This window comes from Penicillium robsamsonii (assembly GCF_028829455.1).
Source record: "Penicillium robsamsonii strain IBT 29466 chromosome Unknown utg000003l_segment0_segment0, whole genome shotgun sequence".
Taxonomy (NCBI): domain Eukaryota; kingdom Fungi; phylum Ascomycota; class Eurotiomycetes; order Eurotiales; family Aspergillaceae; genus Penicillium; species Penicillium robsamsonii.
In genome coordinates this window covers 4,535,000-4,551,933 of record NW_026643221.1, presented here as the reverse complement: position 1 = coordinate 4,551,933, position 16,934 = coordinate 4,535,000, and the positions used below count along the sequence as shown (strand labels likewise).

Genomic DNA, 16,934 nt, shown 5'->3' with positions numbered 1-16,934 from the left:
TGTTGCAGGGTAATTGCAATAGAAACTACCGTTCCGATTCTATAACACCAGAATGCAGGATGGTTTGAGCAACTAACCCAAAATGGCTGCAGCACCACCTCGCTGGTATTCTTCATCACATACATGACGTTGCATCTCACCTAGTGTGGTTCTTGTACAATTCTGAATCCTTGCTCTAGTAACAATATCCATGGTCAATGGAAGCGAGCCTTCATATCGGTCACACTCATTAGAGGCAGCCTCAAAGGCATTGTTGGGACAACGGTTTTCAAGATGGACCAAATCACCAACCAATTCTACTATGCGTTATGCTAGCTAATCCCCTTGTCGTCTTGATTGATGGCGCATGGATGCTGGAATCCCGTCGGGCAAACAAGCGGGTCTATGCCGGTGGAAACCCGATTGAGGGATAGGTTGACTTTTAATATACATATTGTGACTGCCAAGTACTATACAGATGTGTTTACCTTTTTCTAATATTTAATATCGTTGCTGTCTCGCTGGGTTGACAGCCTGCCTTGTTTGATTGGCAACCACCAGTTAGGATAATATGTGATGCAACCTAATAGGAAAATAGACATAGCTTAGAGGTCTTTGAAGTATAACTATTGTAAGTAATATCAGCAGCCATCTGCTGTCCTCGGCAGACCTGAAACACACGCAAAAGAGCGAAAAAGATGCGAGAATGTAGCAGAATGTAGTAGGCGCTCATAATTGAACAATAAAGTCCATGGAAGATGCGGCAGGATGGTAAGGTTTTGAGCCAGCCACTGTTACTCTTTCCATTTGGGATTTGCTGTGACGTTTAGGAGTACTCGACTCCCTCCAGTGCATCCAAAGTGGGTCTATATCTTAGAGTCACCACCATCCTGTGGAGTTGTCGATGTCTGTTGGTGTCCTTTTGATCCAAACCCAGAGCCCCCCTCTATGACCCAGTAGTCAAGGGACTGAAACAATCCTGGCTCTTGTCTGAGGTGTTCGATGGATCCGAGGGTCTTGACGCCCATGGTATCATTTCCCTAGCGGAAGGCGATAATAAGAATCTACTAGTCACCATTTCCATTCTCTTTGAGAGGCTCCAACATCCTTTTCAGTAGATTCGACCAATATGCTGCAGATGGCATGATTGTAACCGATGTTCTTTCGATGCGGGTTCAACTTGATTGCATTGCTTAGAGAGGGTCTCAGTCCGGGGAGTATGAGCTGGCCCTTTCTGGCCTGCTTCTCTGGGGTCGTTATTGCCAAATGTCGAATGTAGGAGAGGTTGACGGTCGACTGGCAGCTGGGTAGCAGGTTGTAGCGGGTGTAGCTATCAAAAGTGTAAGTTATCAGATCTGTTAATCAGGCAAGAAAGAGTGGTACTAACTGGTAGTCATGATTTGTGGCAAATGCGGTGAAATCTTCAGGGCCATATATGTGGGTTTGTTGATTGACAAATGGATGAACTTGGATCAAATTATTTGTTGATCCTGACGATAAAAGACTTGGAAACAAGCATGTAGTAGTGGCCAAAGGCAACCACCACCAACCATCATAGTAATATCACCATATGTATCTACCACGCATCCTACACTGCCCGAGAAACACATTAAAAGGTTCAAAAATAATCACATCATATTCCTCTGTTTACGCATAGGTCCAAAGTACAAATCATGCTTACCATGTCCCTTTGGTGCACAGAAAAGGGCAAACGCAAAGTTTCAAAGCTCGAGAGAAAAGAAGTGTAACCTAATGCCCATTAATTAACAGCAGGTGGCCTAGTGGTAACATGACAATGTGTACCACGAGGGAAGTGCCGAAGATCTTCCACTATCTGACTGTTCCAGTTCGATCCGTCGAGACCACGTTTGATAAACACCCTTTTCTTTTTATCTATTCTCATAATAATTATCGTCTTTCATCTTTATTTCCAACCTCATCATCTCCAAATTATATTCCACCAGCTAGTATACTTCGGACCGGAAAATTAATGCCCCAGTCCCAAAATGCACGTGATCCAGATAAGCCGATAAGCAATTTTCCCTCCGGCAACCCACCGCCGAAAAAAGAAACAGAAGCCCAGAATCACTTCGTGCTGCTGGCAGTGCTACTTTACAAAATTTGCCTATTTATTTCTCTTGCGTCCATCTACATACCAATCCTCTCCAACCAAACCCCATCCTAACACAACCATGGTGCAAGGATCATTGAAGAAAAACGGTCCCGCCGGCCCAGGCAGGAAGTAAGTGCCATTCACAGACAAAACCACCACAGACGATAGTCACAGTCCCACCCATCCACACAAGAACAATTAAACAATTAAACTAACACACATCCTCACCAGGCCCTCCAAGACAACTAGACCTGGTGTCCGCTCCGTCGCGCCCAAGAAAGCCGGCCTCATCAAGCAGAAGAAACTGACCAAGGTACGCAACGATTCGCTTCCGGTTTTATCGACGCAGACCGCAATCTGTGCCTTCGAGACAAGCACAATAAAACAAGACAAGATGAAAAAGGAACAACTACTAACACACCAACTCTGTAGCGACTCACATCCGGTCTCGTCTCAATGACAGAACGCAGTCTGGCGACAAAGGCAGGCCATCTTGAGCTGTTGGCTGGTGGAAAGAAGGACCGTCTGCAGAAGGAGCGTAATGCTGCTCGTAAGGATGGTACTCTGGCTCGCAAGGAGACTGTGAAGTCAGGACCTAATAAGGCGACTTGAGGTGTGAGGAATTAATGGAGATGTTTCTTTTTGTTTGATTCGATCTTGTTTGCAGTTCGTCTATCTAGAGCTCATTATATGAGTACATGAAATCGATACCCAGTTTCTATTGTCTTCTTGGTTTGTTTGTCTAACATACATGTATCTATACACAAGAGGATAAGTGGGTAGTATGAGATGGATGCAAGATGAAGATGAAGTAGAGAAGAGAAGCAGTGTATATATATATATATATAAATGTTGATAAATAGTATTTCCATGTACAAATCTTGGGAAAATCAACTGAATGGAATAACATGCGCGAAATCATCAAATCATAAGGCAGATCTTGTATATAAAAGTCATGATGCATCCAATAGAAACAAGAGAAACAAGGAGATCTCGAAGAAAAAGAAATAAACGAACAAAAAAAAGGGTATCTATGATTCTAACTCCAGTGCCATTACCATCCAAACCATATTCGCAGACAAAGTCTGCCATCCTAGTCTCAGAACTTCGAGATGCGGCTCGGAACACCAGCCTGCTCAATCAGGTCCCGGCCACGCTCCATCCAGCCATTGAAGCCGCCATCACTGGAGTCCGAAGGGAAATCATCCCAGACGGCATTCTCCGAGTCCGCATACGTCGACCAGACGCCCTTGGGGACATCGGCCGCCGACCACGAGGGCAGCTTTGCCAGTACGCATGTGTAGTAGACGTAGAGGATGCGGCAGAGCAGCTCGACGCGGTCAATGTAATGCTGCGATGTGGGATCGGGGTTCTGGCCGCCGTCGCCGAGCCGCTTCCACCAGCTCACGCGCCATCGGAGCGTTAGCAGGATGTGACCGAGTTCGCCAAGGAAGCGCACGTGCGTCTCGTGAGAGATCTGCTTCCACTTGATGTTGTAGAAGTCGCGCTCGAGCTTGCGGAAGCCCTCGACTTCGAGCATGCGGCAGAAGATTCGAGAGAGTTGCGCTGCTAGAAGGATCTCGCGTCGGTCTTCTGGGCTGTTAATGTCCATTGTTCGTTCTTCGACTGCTGAGTCTAGGGACACGAAGCTGTATTTGGCGCGGCTGGGCATGTTATTCCACTGGGAGAGGAGGGTCTGTGGGTGGTTAGTTTTTATGTTCTTGCGATGTGGGACAGTGGACACTTACGTAGGCTTGGTTCATTGGGTCGCAGTCGGCAACGCAGGACAGCCAGTTCTTAGACTTGTCCTTCGAGTCGACAATTCGTCGGTCGATGAACTCTAGGAAAGTGGACTTCGAGTTGCCGTTGTACTCGCTCAGGGTCTTCAGGAACTTGTAAGTCTCTCCCAGGTCGAGGACGTAGAGAGAGCCCCAGGCCTGGCTAGCGCGGATGTTGAACCGCCCCTGGCGCTCGGCGAGCAAAGACAAGAGTTGACTAAGGTCAAATTCGGATGGAATCTCCATCCGAACTCGGTTGGAACCATCCATCGTGGGGTGGTTAATAGCTCGTTGGGCTAGATAGGGTCAGCAATGTGAACAATCCATGCAGAGGTTTGATCGATGCTTACAGATGTAGTTGCAGGTTCCAAACTCGACAATACTAGAGAAGCATGCACGAGCGCATGGCTGCTCATGAAGTGTGGGGCGACAGGCATCGCAGGGGGCGCTTCCATCACACTGCAAACACGTTAGCTTTATGAAAATATAGATTTGGGTGGAAATCCTTACCTTGCGTTTGTTCAGTCGACACTGAACACAAGTGTCCTTGTTCTTCCTGCGCAGGCCTGCATTGGCCCGTCCAACCATACTCAATGGGCCCTTGCGACGAGCGCCGCGTGGGGGCGAGACAAAGTCCGCAGACGCGATAGAGCCGCCTTGGCCATCCTCCTGGACAATCTGCAAAGGCCTTGCGATGCCCTGGTCCATTGAAGCAGGGTTTCTGGTCTTGCGCTTCTTGATTGTAGCCGAGGACTGCATGGCAAGTGGTGCCGGTCGACCGGCACGCTGGCCAGCAGTCGACGAAGCCCTCGACCTTGAAGGAACGGTGGAGACCAGGGACTCCGCGGGGGTCTCACTCACCATGAAGGCAGTGGTCTTGAATGCAGGCTGTGACCCCTCCGGTGAACTAGATTCATGCGGTGAGGTCTTCCACTGGACATCGTCTTCTTCCAACTGTCGGTCCGCAAATGCCGGGGCTTCGTCGCTAGTGGCGGAGTAGGAGCACTCGTATATTCCCGATATATCGCCCGACACCGAGGAGTTTTCCGATTTGAATTGGAACTCCCGTCCCATTTGTACATTTCGCGGGCTAGTAGCTTGCGAGACCGGCATGACCTGTTGGGTGGGCAGTTGGGATTCCAGACTATTGAGCCATCGCGATTCCAGCGATCTGATAGAAGTCTGGAAGCCCAGGGAGTGATCCTTGGGGCTATCCTGTGCGTCCAAGGAGAGTGAGATGGACTCTTGCGGCGGAGGCATATTGTCCGCGGGAATGCCACGTTGAATTTCAGTCCACTGCTCGGGGATCATGGGGAAGGACTGCGGGATCTGCTGGAACGACATAATGCCCTCGACCGGGGCATCCGAGAAACCACCGTGAGGCATCTCCCCAAGATCGTCGACAATGACGGCGCCATTTGAGTGGCTTGGTCCTTTCGCGTAAGGGTAGAGAAGAGACGCGTCCATTGGCATGTTCACCGAGTTGTACAATTGAAAGTGCGGCCAAGCCTCGTCGGAATGGAAATTCTCATCGGCGGAAGATGGGATGGTCTTGGGGCTGAGAGTTCCGCTGCCAGTGCCCTCAATGAAGCCATCTGGGTAGCTCATATTCTCAGGTGCTACATCGTGCTTTCTATAACAAAACAAGTGTCAGCCTACATCAACATCGCACTTGGCGGGCTCGCATCAGGGAGGGGATTCCGGACCTGTTCTCCAGACGACGGTATTCGCCGGTCAATGGGCCATGGAAAGTGCCCAAGTCCGCGATATCCGCATCACATTGGCTCGATTCCTGGCTGGTGTCCCACTCGGGGGGTTGATCGTAACCCAGATGTTCCCATGAGGCGACAGAAAAGGCGCCTTCTGTTTGCCAATTGTCTAAGATTTTGGGGTCGATCCCCGCAGCGGTCCCAGTACTTCCACCGTCCATACAGGATGAGAGGGTAAGGTTGCGGCGACGACCTGGTTGAGCAAAGATCCCAAAAAGACGTGCTTTTTGAGACTTTGCGGTACGGGCGGGGTGGCAGGATGGAGGGCTGTAGATAAGGGGGCGAAGATGTGTCGTAGTGTCGAATTATCGAATGGATATGTTGAAGAGGAGAGGGTTTAGGGGCCAGAGGATTGTTGAAGGGCTGACGGGATTCCCCACCTCAAGATTTTCTGCGATCGTCTCTAGCGTGTTGTTGGCACAGACCACTTTAGGATTTCCGTCTTTCTTACGGAGTACAACATATGATTTCGAGTCGATTTAATAATGTTTCCTTAGATACAGATTTCGAATTATGGGAATTATAGGAATTATAGGAATTATAGGAATTATAGGGAGTAGACATATACAGGTGTTGTATACTGTGTCGATCTCTCTTACGAGAGGAGCCCGGGAGATAATGTCACAGAAACTCCGCGGCCACTGTCTAGGAACATGAGAGATTTGCGTAAAACATCAAACCCCTCCATGCCTCCGTGCCCTCCGTGCCTCCGTGCCTCCAAAGTACGTACTGCCAATCCTCCGAAACCCAAAATAGCCGTGCCAAGCGCCTATAGAATTTTACATCCAGACCATGTTCTACCGTGTAGGTTGGAGCATTGATTATATCCTCTTTTAACCTAGTTATAACGTATTTCACATAGTGGCGCGCACAAACGATCGGCGCAGTCTAAGACACATACTAAATGCGATATTTTCTTCACTTATATCTCAACCACGTTGTTATTTAATTTCATTAACATTTGATAGCTATCGATAAGACTTTTTTGACAATATATATCAATTTTAAGCAAATCCATAAGGTGCATTATCGTAGTATTGAAAATTACGTTGATCAAACCCAGAAATATATATATTGCAATTGTCAAGTCATGAATATATTTTATGCTCCCTGAAGAAGCTATGTATTACCAAAAAAAACATTAGCCTGTAAGGAAAGTCTCTATATACTATATTGCTGAGATATTGAGTTGTAATTTGTCGCATTTATTATGTGCTTTGGACTGCGCCGCTCGTTTGTACGCGCCACTCGTATGTGAAATACGTTAATGGCTTGGAAGTATAAGGCCTTATAATAGAATGTAGGATTATATGAGTTATATCTGTATATCTATTCTCAAACTACACATGGGATTACATTGGGATTACATACCTAGGTGCCAAGTGCTACTTAGTCTATGATTGATAGACTATCGACTAGCATACTATACTCCGTAGATTACGGACTATTAACATCCATGATTTAAAAACCCGCGGCTTATATAGTACACAATAGACCAATCCTTCCACCATATACTATATTGTATATCAAATAATAGCACATGCTCATGTCCGAGAGAAAACCGAATCGGTTCACCGCAAGCTACATTCGGCCCTACCATAGCCGTCCCCGCAGCCTGAAGGGCCTCCCCCAATGCCCCGGTGTGTAATTCGGTGTGGCCAACGGCTCATTCCTTACCCTGATTTCCCCCAGGTATAAGTGTCTTGCACCCCAAATATTTCCGGGGTGCAGAATATTTCTTTCTGAGGTTTCTGATTCTCTTATAAAAAAATCCAGAAAAGTACAAAAAAAACCTATCCGAACCGCCGGGGAACCTTCACCGAAAATCAAGATCCAGATCGAATCTCAAATATTCACACATAACGCCCTTGGCGCTGCTTAATCCCGCCCGATATGCACATCCTGGTAAGTGAGGTCATGGGCATTATTTCCTTTCTTTTTCCTTTATCCTGGAAAATGTAAATGCCATTTCCTGCAAGGATCGACTTTATAGATTCATACCTCCTCGGAACATTGCCACATGACATTCACATTCTTTATCTTTCCTATCCCACGAGCACGTTGCGCGTAGATATATAAAAAAGCAAAAAGAAAAAGGCAAATAAGCTAACAACCCAAAAATAGGTAGTCAACGACGATGGTCCGCCAAGCACCAAACTCTCACCATACCTTCGACCGCTAGTCAACACCCTCCAAGCAAACGGCCACCAAGTCTCCGTAGCAATCCCCGCAGCCTCACGTTCCTGGATCGGCAAAGCCCACCTAATTGAAGCCTCCCTAACAGCCAGCTACGTGCACCCAGACGCCTTCAACGCCGACGGTAGCTGGGACACAAATTTCGAATCCCCAGACCCGGAAAACGACTGGGTGGTGATCCGCAACGGCACACCAGCCAGCTGCGCGCAACTAGGTCTGTACAACCTGTTCAGCGAGCGCGCACCCATTGACCTCGTCATCTCGGGCCCGAACCACGGCCGCAATGCCTCCACCATCTACAACCTGTCTTCGGGGACGGTAGGCGGTGCGTTGGAGGCTGTGTTCTGTGGGAAGCGCGGTATTGCCATCTCCTTTGGTAGCAAGGATCCGCAGGCCGATGATGTTATTGCCGCGGCGGCGAGACTGGCTGTTAAAGTTGTGCTACATCTTTATGAGAATTGGGATGACCGGGTCGAGCTTTATAATATCAATGTTCCCATGTGTCTTGATGTTGAGGAGAGGCCGGTATTGTATACGCGCACGTTGCCGTATTATTGGTCCAGAGGGTGTCTGTATGCTGAACAGGGGACGGAGAAGAAAGTTAATGGTGTGAATGGTGTTCATGTCAATGGCGAGACAAATGGCACGAATGGCACAGCTGTTAATGGACATGCCCCTGCGCCTTCCAGACAGCGCCAGTTTAAGTGGTCTGCTGATTTGTCGGATATGAAGAAGACGTTGCAGGAGAGTGAGGTGGGTACTGATGCTCATACTGTGCTCAATGGGTCGACTAGGTAAGATATGGGTTTATTTTTATACTTCTGGAACCGAATATGCTAACGCTATGTCTAGTGTGACTGCCCTCCGAGCCAATTTCTGGCATGTTCCTGGTCTTGAAGGGCCACTGTACCTTGATTGAAGTTCTTGAACAGACTCTGAATGCTTTGGATGATCCTACGATACCCGCAATGGTTTTCGAAAATGCATAATATGGTGATATATAGGGAGAACGGCCCGTTTTGTACATATACGGGAGTTGCATGCATGATTTTCTTTTTTTTTTTCCAAGTGATTTCGACAATAGTCATTTACTGTTATTCTAGCTGCCAGACAGCATGACGGAACAACTGAAATAATATAGGAATGAAATAGAAATAGCTAGTGCAGGTGTATCACATGAACGACAGGAGATGCTGGAATAAGAGCGTCAGCTCTTGAGCTCGGTATAAAAGATCACAGTGGTCCTAGAGCGCGCGCGCAGCTTCGCCTGCGCCGCTATCCACAGTCGACACCTGCTCAGCTCGCATCTTGCCCTTGCTGACACCTCCCTCACCAACACCCATCCGTCGAGCCACGTATCGCTGCGCGATAATACCAGCGGTCAGTGAGAGAGTTTCCTCGATCCACTCCGAAACCCACTCGCGGGGGTCGACACCGCCGCTTTCGATGACCTCGGCGATAGCTTCGGGCACCACAACACGCTGAGAGTTCGCATCCTCGGCATCGGGGTTCTCGGCAGCTGGGACCGAAGCATCGAGCCATTCAATCCATGTCTGCGGGATACTCTGAGAGATGGCGTGGAAGGCAATGCCATGGATGGGGTCGTGGAGGTAGAGCGCGAAGGATATCTCCTCTTCTTGCGTATCAGCTTCCACGGCTCCTTCGGTAGCCGGCTCGCCCGACGCGCCCGCCTGGAAGAGTTCCTTGGAAGCAGGCTGGGTGATAGCCTGAATAGCCAAGAAGATATCGCTGCTGCGAACCGGGTTCGATTCACTCAAGACTTCCGAAGCGTGCTTGGCGGCCTCTTCAACTCCACCCCGGGACGAGAAGTACTCGGTGGCGTAGGACTCGGCGCTGGCTCGGGCGAGCTTGGAGCCTTCCACGGTGCCTCGCACGGAAGAGATGCTCCGCGGTTGTCCAGGTGTGACCGTCCGCCACCAGGGCCCGTCATTCCAGCCAGCACTGCTCATGTAGCTAGTAACATCGAGCCCGCGCTTCGGAGATGACTCCTGGCCCCGCTGGATCACCAACAGGTCCCCACCCTCGACTTGGGACATCACTCGCGAGAATACCGCATAGACTAGCGGGTCGATGCCCGGGTAGCCAGACATATCATGAGTCACGTGGATTTGTAGACGCTCATGCGAAGAAATAGGAGGGGCGAGGGTGTGGATGAGGTTGGTGAATGTCGGGATTGCCCTGTTACGAAGCTCGCCGCCTGCATGTGCCAGTTAGCTCTGTGCGTGTAGGAGAGCATTTTTTTGAGTAGGAGGATCTATACCAAGATCGCGGAGAGCTCCAACATTGCCCTTGACCTGCTGAGCCCACTTCTGGGCCTCCTCATTATTCTGAATCTCTTTGACAGCCGCCTCGGCCTGCTTCATAGCCGCGGTGGCCGTTGCGAACAGCCCTCCCGACCATCCACCCCACCATCCGGCACCCTCCTCGGCTGATTGTTGTGCGGGAACATTCTCAGGCTCAGACTTGGGCTGTTCCGACTTTGTTTCTGCACGTGAAGACCGGCCCGTATCCTCAGACTGGCGAACCGGCGCCTTGTCCTCGGTCGGTCGGTCAATGGTCGCGCTCGGGCGGGGAGATCGTGTAGATGACCTAGGCTTATCGGCAGACAGGCGCGGCGTACCTGGTCCACTGGCTGGACGCTGTGTGGCTAGGTGGTCCAGCTCAGCCAGGATGTCTTCCTGCCCGCCCTTGACATTTTCGGATGCAACAATAGCTTTAGATGTTTTGTTACCGGATTTGTCAAGACCGAGGTCATCAAACTGAGCTAAAAGCTCGTCACTGGTGGGTTTGGGGGCCTTTGGAGGCATGTTTGTTTGAGGGAACAATGTTCAGGAGAGGTGACGACACCTTGGGAGCTTCTAAACTTGTGGAGATCATGTGCCAAGACCAACAGCACTGACTGCAGGAAAGTCAAATTTACTTAAACCTCATCTCGAAGAGTCTCGAAGAGAACATTTTTTAATTTGAATAATTCATTCATTCAATTCCCAGGGAAAATATAAGCCTTAGACCTATTAGATGTCGGACCACTTGGACAGTCTTGGATTTAAATTGTGTCACCCCGCACAATACTTAGTACCTTAATATACAATGTCAATTACCTTCCCATCTTCACTTCTTCTCTTCACAAGTTCATACCTGGATTTTTAAGAAAAATCCAACCAAATCTTGCGGAATCAACTCGGAAGCGTAAACCCGATTACCGCGGCTTTGACTGGATCCGCTATGAATGGACCCGCGCGGGGTTCCCGATAAATAGCAGCTCAGTCCGCCGGAGCCGTATAGAGGTTCCAATTTCGCTAAAAAGAACAGTATCTTCCAAGCTTGCAGCTTTGGATCAGGTACGGAATACTTGTCTCTCATTGAAAACAGCTCTCTGCTCCAAAGCACAGCTCATTGAGTCACATCTCAACTGACAATCCCCAAACCCTAGGTTCCACCATTGAACAAACCAACATTCAATTAAGATAATCTACAACACTCGCATACCACCCACCATGCGTCTCCCATATGTTGCAGACCCCCCAGCAACTAGCACTCCGGACGAAGCCAAAATCCTAGCTAGCGTCCAAGCCCGCCGAGCCCCAGGCCCGCTCCTCCCCCCTCGACCTAGCCCTCCTACACTCCTACCCAGTCACAGAAGGCTGGAATTCATTTATCGGCGCAATTCGCACCCGAACCACACTCTCGACCGTCGCCCGCGAACTAGCCATCTGCCGTGTCGCAGTGGTCAACGGCGCCCTCTTCGAGTGGGAACAGCATGCACCCCTGCTCGAGGAAGGTGGATTGAGCGCGGAGGCATTGAAGTTTATCGGGGATGCCCAGGCGGACTTCTCGAGCGAAGCTGCATCGTCGGTCTTGACTGCTGACCAACGGGCTGTGCTAAAGTATACCGATGCTATGACAAAGACGGTTACGGTACCTGATGAGGTTTTTGCGGAGCTAAAGGATTGCTTTGACGAACGGGAGGTTGTTGAGATTACCGCTACGATTGCGGCTTATAATTGTGTTAGTCGCTTTTTGGTGGCTTTGGATGTTGGTGAGAAGAACCACCTGCACTGAGCTGTAGGTGTTATAAGCCTCGCGGCAAATTATACTGAAAATAGACTAGCTTAGAAGAACTATTGCCATTTTTGTTAAGAGTTAAGTATGTATGCCAATAACATTTAGACTCTTTAGCTCCATAATTAGGCGCGATGAGAGGTCCTCTGTTCTGATACTCGTAGTGATCTATCGCATTTGAAGTAGAATGTGATGTGTACATCCAGAACGTGCCACCAAGCCTTGGATTATAAAGTACACTGTACCTTTTCTTGAGAATTTCCTTCTCTTCTCTTTAATTCTTTGCTTCGACTTTCCTGCTGCTCTTGGATTTGTTCCTTTCTTTTTTGAGAGATCGCCCTGGTCCAATCAATTCGGTGTTATACTTTGACCCCTCTGTAAGCACTGCAAGCTAATGGGGAAGAGAAGATGATCCATTATGCTACCTACGGCGGCCCCTAAGGGGTGACAGGTCAAGGTCACCTGACTGTCGCTGACAGGGGAGTATGTATAAAAGGATAACCATCACAGGATCCAAGTCTACTTTCCGAGATGCATGCTTCCAATGGGGCTACCCAAATGCTTGGAAAGCAAGAGTAAGTAGACTAGAGAGCTTCTACGATTCATAGCTTGGCAAGCCCTGCGAGGCTGTCGCAGTAAAAGCCAAGTTTATTGTCTTCAGATTATTAAATCTGGAAATGCTTATGCCAATAACACTGACAAGGAGACCGTAAATAATCAGCGATGGGACGGAATCCCTAGCCAGCGTCGTGACCTCTCTCCCCGGGAGTCCTTGGCTCTTTAGGGGAGATGAAGAAGGACACTCCCGAGGACCTACGGTGGTACATCATTGCTAAGATCTGCATCGATGGCAATAACAGGTGCCTACGCGACCCTGTGATTTACCGATGCAATCCGTCTCCTTATCACCGTACAGGTGACGCCTGGGCTATCTATCCTACGTACGACTTTGTTTGTCCTATTGTCGACTCGATGGTGGGCGTTACCCATGCTCTGAGATTCAGCGAATACAGAGACCGCAGCCCGCAGTACCGGTAGATGCTCGATGCTCTGAACCTCCGTACTGTGCAGGACTGGGAGTTTTCTCGCACGAACTTCATCCGTACCCTGGTGTCTAAAGGTAATCTGACCACACTCGTGAAAGGAGGTGTCGTATGGGGGTGGGATGGTAAGTGTTCCGTTTTCTCTGGATTTATATGCTGATACTAACGACCATTTAGACCCTCATTTCCCCGCTATCCGTGGTTTACACCGTCGCGGTATGACTATTCCAGCACTTCGTGGATTTATTCTCAAGCAGGATCCATCTAAGAATGTGATTTTATTTGACTGGGGCTTGATCTGGGCCACTAACAAGAAGTATATCGACCCAGTTGCGCTTCGCTATACAGCCATTGGAACCGAGGACATTGTTAAGGCGACGGTTACTGGTGGACCCGCTTCCCCATACACGGAGACGCGGCAAAAGTATGTCGAAAATACTGGCGATAAAGTAGTTTCTTTCTCATCTTCTATTGTTCTAGAGTAGGTTGACGCCAAATCTTTCAACCAGGACGAAGAGATCACGCTGATGAACTGGGGTAATGCAATTGTGCGCAAAATCTCCACAGATGGTTCTACCGACAAAGTGACACACCTATAGCTAGAACTGTATATGGCCGGTGACGTGAAGAAAACTGAGAAGATGGTGCCTTAGCTGTCCACGGAGGGCCAAAATCCGGTCCCCGCCGAGCTGGTCGACTTTGACTACCAGATCACGAAGGACTCGCTGGTATATGATGTCCTCGAGGATTTTCTCAACTTCGATACAGAGTTCCGTGTGACCGCGCTGGCCGGTTGTAATGTCTCCGAGGTTAATGCTGGGCGATATCCTGCAGTTTTATCGCAAGGGCTTCCACCGTGTGGACTGTGCTCCTGCTCCTGGTGTCCCGGGTGTCTTCTTCAACATCTCCACCGGAAAGCAGAAGTAGATATCGATAGTATGAGCCACGGATATGGCGCGAATGGGATGGAGAAGATAGCTTGGACGAAATGGAACAACATGTATCATATATAATCAAAATTCTTTATGGAGATAAGCGCCTTCAATGAAGCCAACCGTGTTTTTGATTGATACAGTGCAGATTGAATCAACTATGGAGTTTCAGTTATCGATAACCACTGTTTTTGTGCGACACTGCTTCGATCCTTGTGTGGGACATTTATAACTCCTGCAGTACGTATGTTTCTGGGCACTTCGTGTCACCTTGTATGTAACTGCCCATTATGCTTGTTATTTTTGATACTTACTGCTCTTCTCACTGGACTATAGGTACTTCCCAGCACTTCCTGGCTCATTGCTAGTGTTTTCCCTTGGGGCAATTTTGGGGTCCCATGTTGGCTCTATCAGCCTATACTTGAGAAAAAAATAGCTACTATGTTCCACATTGTTGATATTATTTCTACACTACGGCTCTGCTGAGGAGGCCTATAGAGTGACATCGAAGAAAAACCGGGGCTCGGGACCCACCCGTCGATTTTATATATATTTCCTACTAGGGCTCTTTGACTACCATCGGTATGGCCCATTTAGAGAGCAAATGTTTGCACAGTAGAAGTTCAGATACATAGGTCATGCATATCCCTAACTATAAATACATAATAAGAAAATATAGATATACAAATACAATATGTGGGAACATTTCCAACTCCGGAGCTCTACCCCATATATTGACTGAAGTATTAGTTTCAAGGTAGGGATAAAGACCATTAACTTCCCGAGATATCACATAAGTTGCCCTTTTAGCACAGTGGTAGTGCGCATCACTCGTATCACAATGTGACATGATGAGGTCCCCGGTTCGAACCCGGGAGGGGGCTTTCATTTTTTCCCCCTCTTTTTTTCCCTCTCTCTTCTCTCCTCTCGGCCACATCCAGAGCCAAAATGGGAGGCGAGGAGAGAACACCTAGTCCGTCAGCGGTAAGAACTGAGCGATACAATTGTAAATGGTTTTAAGTAATATCGTGATATAGGGCTAATGATGAATTGTAGGTGAAATTGCATTCTGTATTTCTGCCCCGGCTATACTTCTTGCCGCTTCCCTTGCTGTGAATGCCAAGACATTACAACAGGTGGAGCGGGTATATATCTTCCTTTTTTACTTCCATTGTTCTTTAATCAATTGAACTTCAGTCTCTGTGCATGACTGCTGTACCCAGTAGTTCTGGTTATTTTCTACGGTGAAAACAAAATCATCAACAAATTGAGGTAAATTGCACCCGGAGAGTATAGGATGGCACTACGACGAATGAGACAACCCATCATGTTCAATCTATTTATCATCCTATCATCCAGATAATAATTGTGAATGTCGATGCAGAATCTTCTATGAACATCTGGCGTGGGAGCTATATCCAACAAGCCCCGGGAACTTAAATGTTGTCTAGGCGAAGGAGACACGAGCAGCTAATATTGCCAATGGCGAGGATGCTGATGGAATGGCTCTTCTCAACTAGAATTCCACCTTACTTGACAATTTAGACAATGGGAGGCTGGAGCTGAACAGTTTGATTCGGTATCTATCGCTGGTTGGGTTTGGCATGTCTGTTGCCACTACCTGTGACGTGATGTGTGGATACGAGACAATTCTTGGAGGTCCATATGCAGAACATATCTTATGTGCTCTTTCTACCATAATTAATATATGTAGACATAAAGCAGACGGAGGTGACATCGTGTATTTTAGTCTATGTATCCTAGCGGATGAGGCATCGCCTCTCTATTCCCGTGGCACAAGGCATGGGGACTATGTACCAAGGAGCCAAGGGTAGCGTTAGTCACGGTGTGCATATATCACCTGGTTACTATCTGAATATGCCCCAGGTAGTCAGTGTCCGGTCTCCTGTCACCTGCCCGGGACTTGCTTGTTAAGTATGGATATAGCCGAGTCCATGTGATTGTCCACGGAAGTAAGCGCTTAGAAGCTAGCCCCCCTGGATCTCCCCAAAGACTTGCTCTAACTTCCAGCTAAATGTCTCAATAGCCAGGCATTGAGGAGACACGCTATTGTTCGACTCTAAAGTACGTATCATGTGACGTATACAATGGTAGGAAAATCGGTACATAGGACAGTAGTTAACAATTCAAGAATAAAGACAATAGAGAATTAAAGATCAATACAATGCAAAGAATCAATAAAATCATTGATCAATAGTGATCAATCCAAATCAAAAACCCCCTTTCCTCAATGTCGTCCAATGTGGCTAGTAGATAAGAGGCATCTGATTGGTCGGGTCAGGACGGGGTTTCCACTGCCTATGAAACTACAAAACTATCTCTCTCTCAACCTCAGTCTCTTCTCAACTTCATCATCCTTATCCCATTTCCCCTTCCGATTTATTCTCTTCTCCTGTACTCCTTCTGTCCTGTAATCTCACTCCATCGACTGACTTGTTTTCGTGTCTTCTTCTTTGCGCAGTGTCGCGTCGGCGAAGATCATTTTTTTTCTTCATACTACCCGGCGACGCAAGATCTGCGCGCCAAACACAAGTTTGCGCTCCTTTTGACATCTTCTCTATTTCACCTGTCTCCTAAATCTCATCCATTCTTCATCTTCTCTCATCCCACTTCGCGTTGTGTCCCAATAAGAGGACTGTCACCCAGCCTTCACTAGTCGGATAGTAAGTACACATCCCTGGCAGCCACTCATGCCTATCCTCCACCCTTCTTTGCAGAACTCACTAACAGCCAGCAGTCATTGGCTGTGACTTGTGTCTCCTATCCACAAGGATTCAAACTCGACATCAAACATCTCATGGTAAGTGGCGCGTCTCGTTCCACTTTTTCTTGTATGCCACAGTTTCGCCGTACTTCCCGGTCAGATCTTGATCCATGCATTTTTGCCCGACCGTGTCTTATGTTTCATGTTTTTTCTTGTTGCATGTTACATGTCGCGTTTACTGGGTTTACAATGTATTGTGATTCTTGTGTTCACGCTGGTCCATGCCTTGTGCCTTGGCCTTCGAAACCGCGGAATT

The 16,934-nt window shown here is 48.2% G+C and overlaps 8 protein-coding genes across 8 annotated transcripts; 5 read left to right on the top strand and 3 right to left on the bottom strand.

The window, feature by feature from the left end:
- Positions 1-1,050: 1,050 nt before the first annotated feature.
- N7447_006462 (uncharacterized protein) lies at positions 1,051-1,376 on the bottom strand (the record flags this gene model as incomplete). The annotated part of the gene is made up of 2 exons (XM_057230724.1): positions 1,051-1,334; positions 1,367-1,376. 2 exons carry the CDS (start codon positions 1,374-1,376, stop codon positions 1,051-1,053), a joined length of 294 nt encoding a protein of 97 aa, XP_057085814.1.
- A 795-nt stretch (positions 1,377-2,171) lies between these two features.
- N7447_006461 (DUF2462 domain-containing protein) lies at positions 2,172-2,704 on the top strand (the record flags this gene model as incomplete). Its single annotated transcript, XM_057230723.1, has 3 exons — positions 2,172-2,221; positions 2,324-2,405; positions 2,525-2,704. The coding sequence occupies 3 exons, from the start codon at positions 2,172-2,174 to the stop codon at positions 2,702-2,704; spliced, it is 312 nt and encodes a 103-aa protein (XP_057085813.1).
- A 487-nt stretch (positions 2,705-3,191) lies between these two features.
- On the bottom strand, positions 3,192-5,800 carry N7447_006460 (uncharacterized protein; the record flags this gene model as incomplete). The annotated part of the gene is made up of 5 exons (XM_057230722.1): positions 3,192-3,788; positions 3,841-4,166; positions 4,221-4,329; positions 4,381-5,503; positions 5,577-5,800. 5 exons carry the CDS (start codon positions 5,798-5,800, stop codon positions 3,192-3,194), a joined length of 2,379 nt encoding a protein of 792 aa, XP_057085812.1.
- Positions 5,801-7,532: 1,732 nt separating this feature from the next.
- On the top strand, positions 7,533-8,754 carry N7447_006459 (5'/3'-nucleotidase SurE; the record flags this gene model as incomplete). The annotated part of the gene is made up of 3 exons (XM_057230721.1): positions 7,533-7,544; positions 7,764-8,629; positions 8,688-8,754. The coding sequence occupies 3 exons, from the start codon at positions 7,533-7,535 to the stop codon at positions 8,752-8,754; spliced, it is 945 nt and encodes a 314-aa protein (XP_057085811.1).
- A 325-nt stretch (positions 8,755-9,079) lies between these two features.
- On the bottom strand, positions 9,080-10,663 carry N7447_006458 (DUF5427 domain-containing protein MTC1; the record flags this gene model as incomplete). Its single annotated transcript, XM_057230720.1, has 2 exons — positions 9,080-10,053; positions 10,117-10,663. The coding sequence occupies 2 exons, from the start codon at positions 10,661-10,663 to the stop codon at positions 9,080-9,082; spliced, it is 1,521 nt and encodes a 506-aa protein (XP_057085810.1).
- Positions 10,664-11,353: 690 nt separating this feature from the next.
- Positions 11,354-11,918, top strand: N7447_006457 (carboxymuconolactone decarboxylase family protein; the record flags this gene model as incomplete). Its single annotated transcript, XM_057230719.1, has 2 exons — positions 11,354-11,368; positions 11,418-11,918. The coding sequence occupies 2 exons, from the start codon at positions 11,354-11,356 to the stop codon at positions 11,916-11,918; spliced, it is 516 nt and encodes a 171-aa protein (XP_057085809.1).
- Positions 11,919-12,428: 510 nt separating this feature from the next.
- On the top strand, positions 12,429-12,700 carry N7447_006456 (uncharacterized protein). Its single transcript, XM_057230718.1, has 2 exons — positions 12,429-12,493; positions 12,580-12,700. Exons 1-2 carry the CDS (start codon positions 12,450-12,452, stop codon positions 12,629-12,631), a joined length of 96 nt encoding a protein of 31 aa, XP_057085808.1. The 5' UTR covers positions 12,429-12,449; the 3' UTR covers positions 12,632-12,700.
- A 7-nt stretch (positions 12,701-12,707) lies between these two features.
- On the top strand, positions 12,708-13,888 carry N7447_006455 (Glutamyl-tRNA synthetase class Ib archaeal/eukaryotic cytosolic; the record flags this gene model as incomplete). The annotated part of the gene is made up of 6 exons (XM_057230717.1): positions 12,708-12,893; positions 12,957-13,086; positions 13,139-13,410; positions 13,471-13,545; positions 13,615-13,737; positions 13,796-13,888. The coding sequence occupies 6 exons, from the start codon at positions 12,708-12,710 to the stop codon at positions 13,886-13,888; spliced, it is 879 nt and encodes a 292-aa protein (XP_057085807.1).
- Between the last annotated feature and the right edge of the window lie 3,046 nt (positions 13,889-16,934).

What these genes read in the sequence shown, in the direction of transcription:
- N7447_006456 (XM_057230718.1), top strand. Translation starts at nt 12,450, where the DNA reads ATGCATGCTTCCAATGGGGCTACCCAAATGCTTGGAAAGCAAGA. An exon ending in CAAATGCTTGGAAAGCAAGA is followed by an intron (nt 12,494 to 12,579) that starts GTAAGTAGACTA and finishes TATTGTCTTCAG; the next exon opens with ATTATTAAATCTGGAAATGC.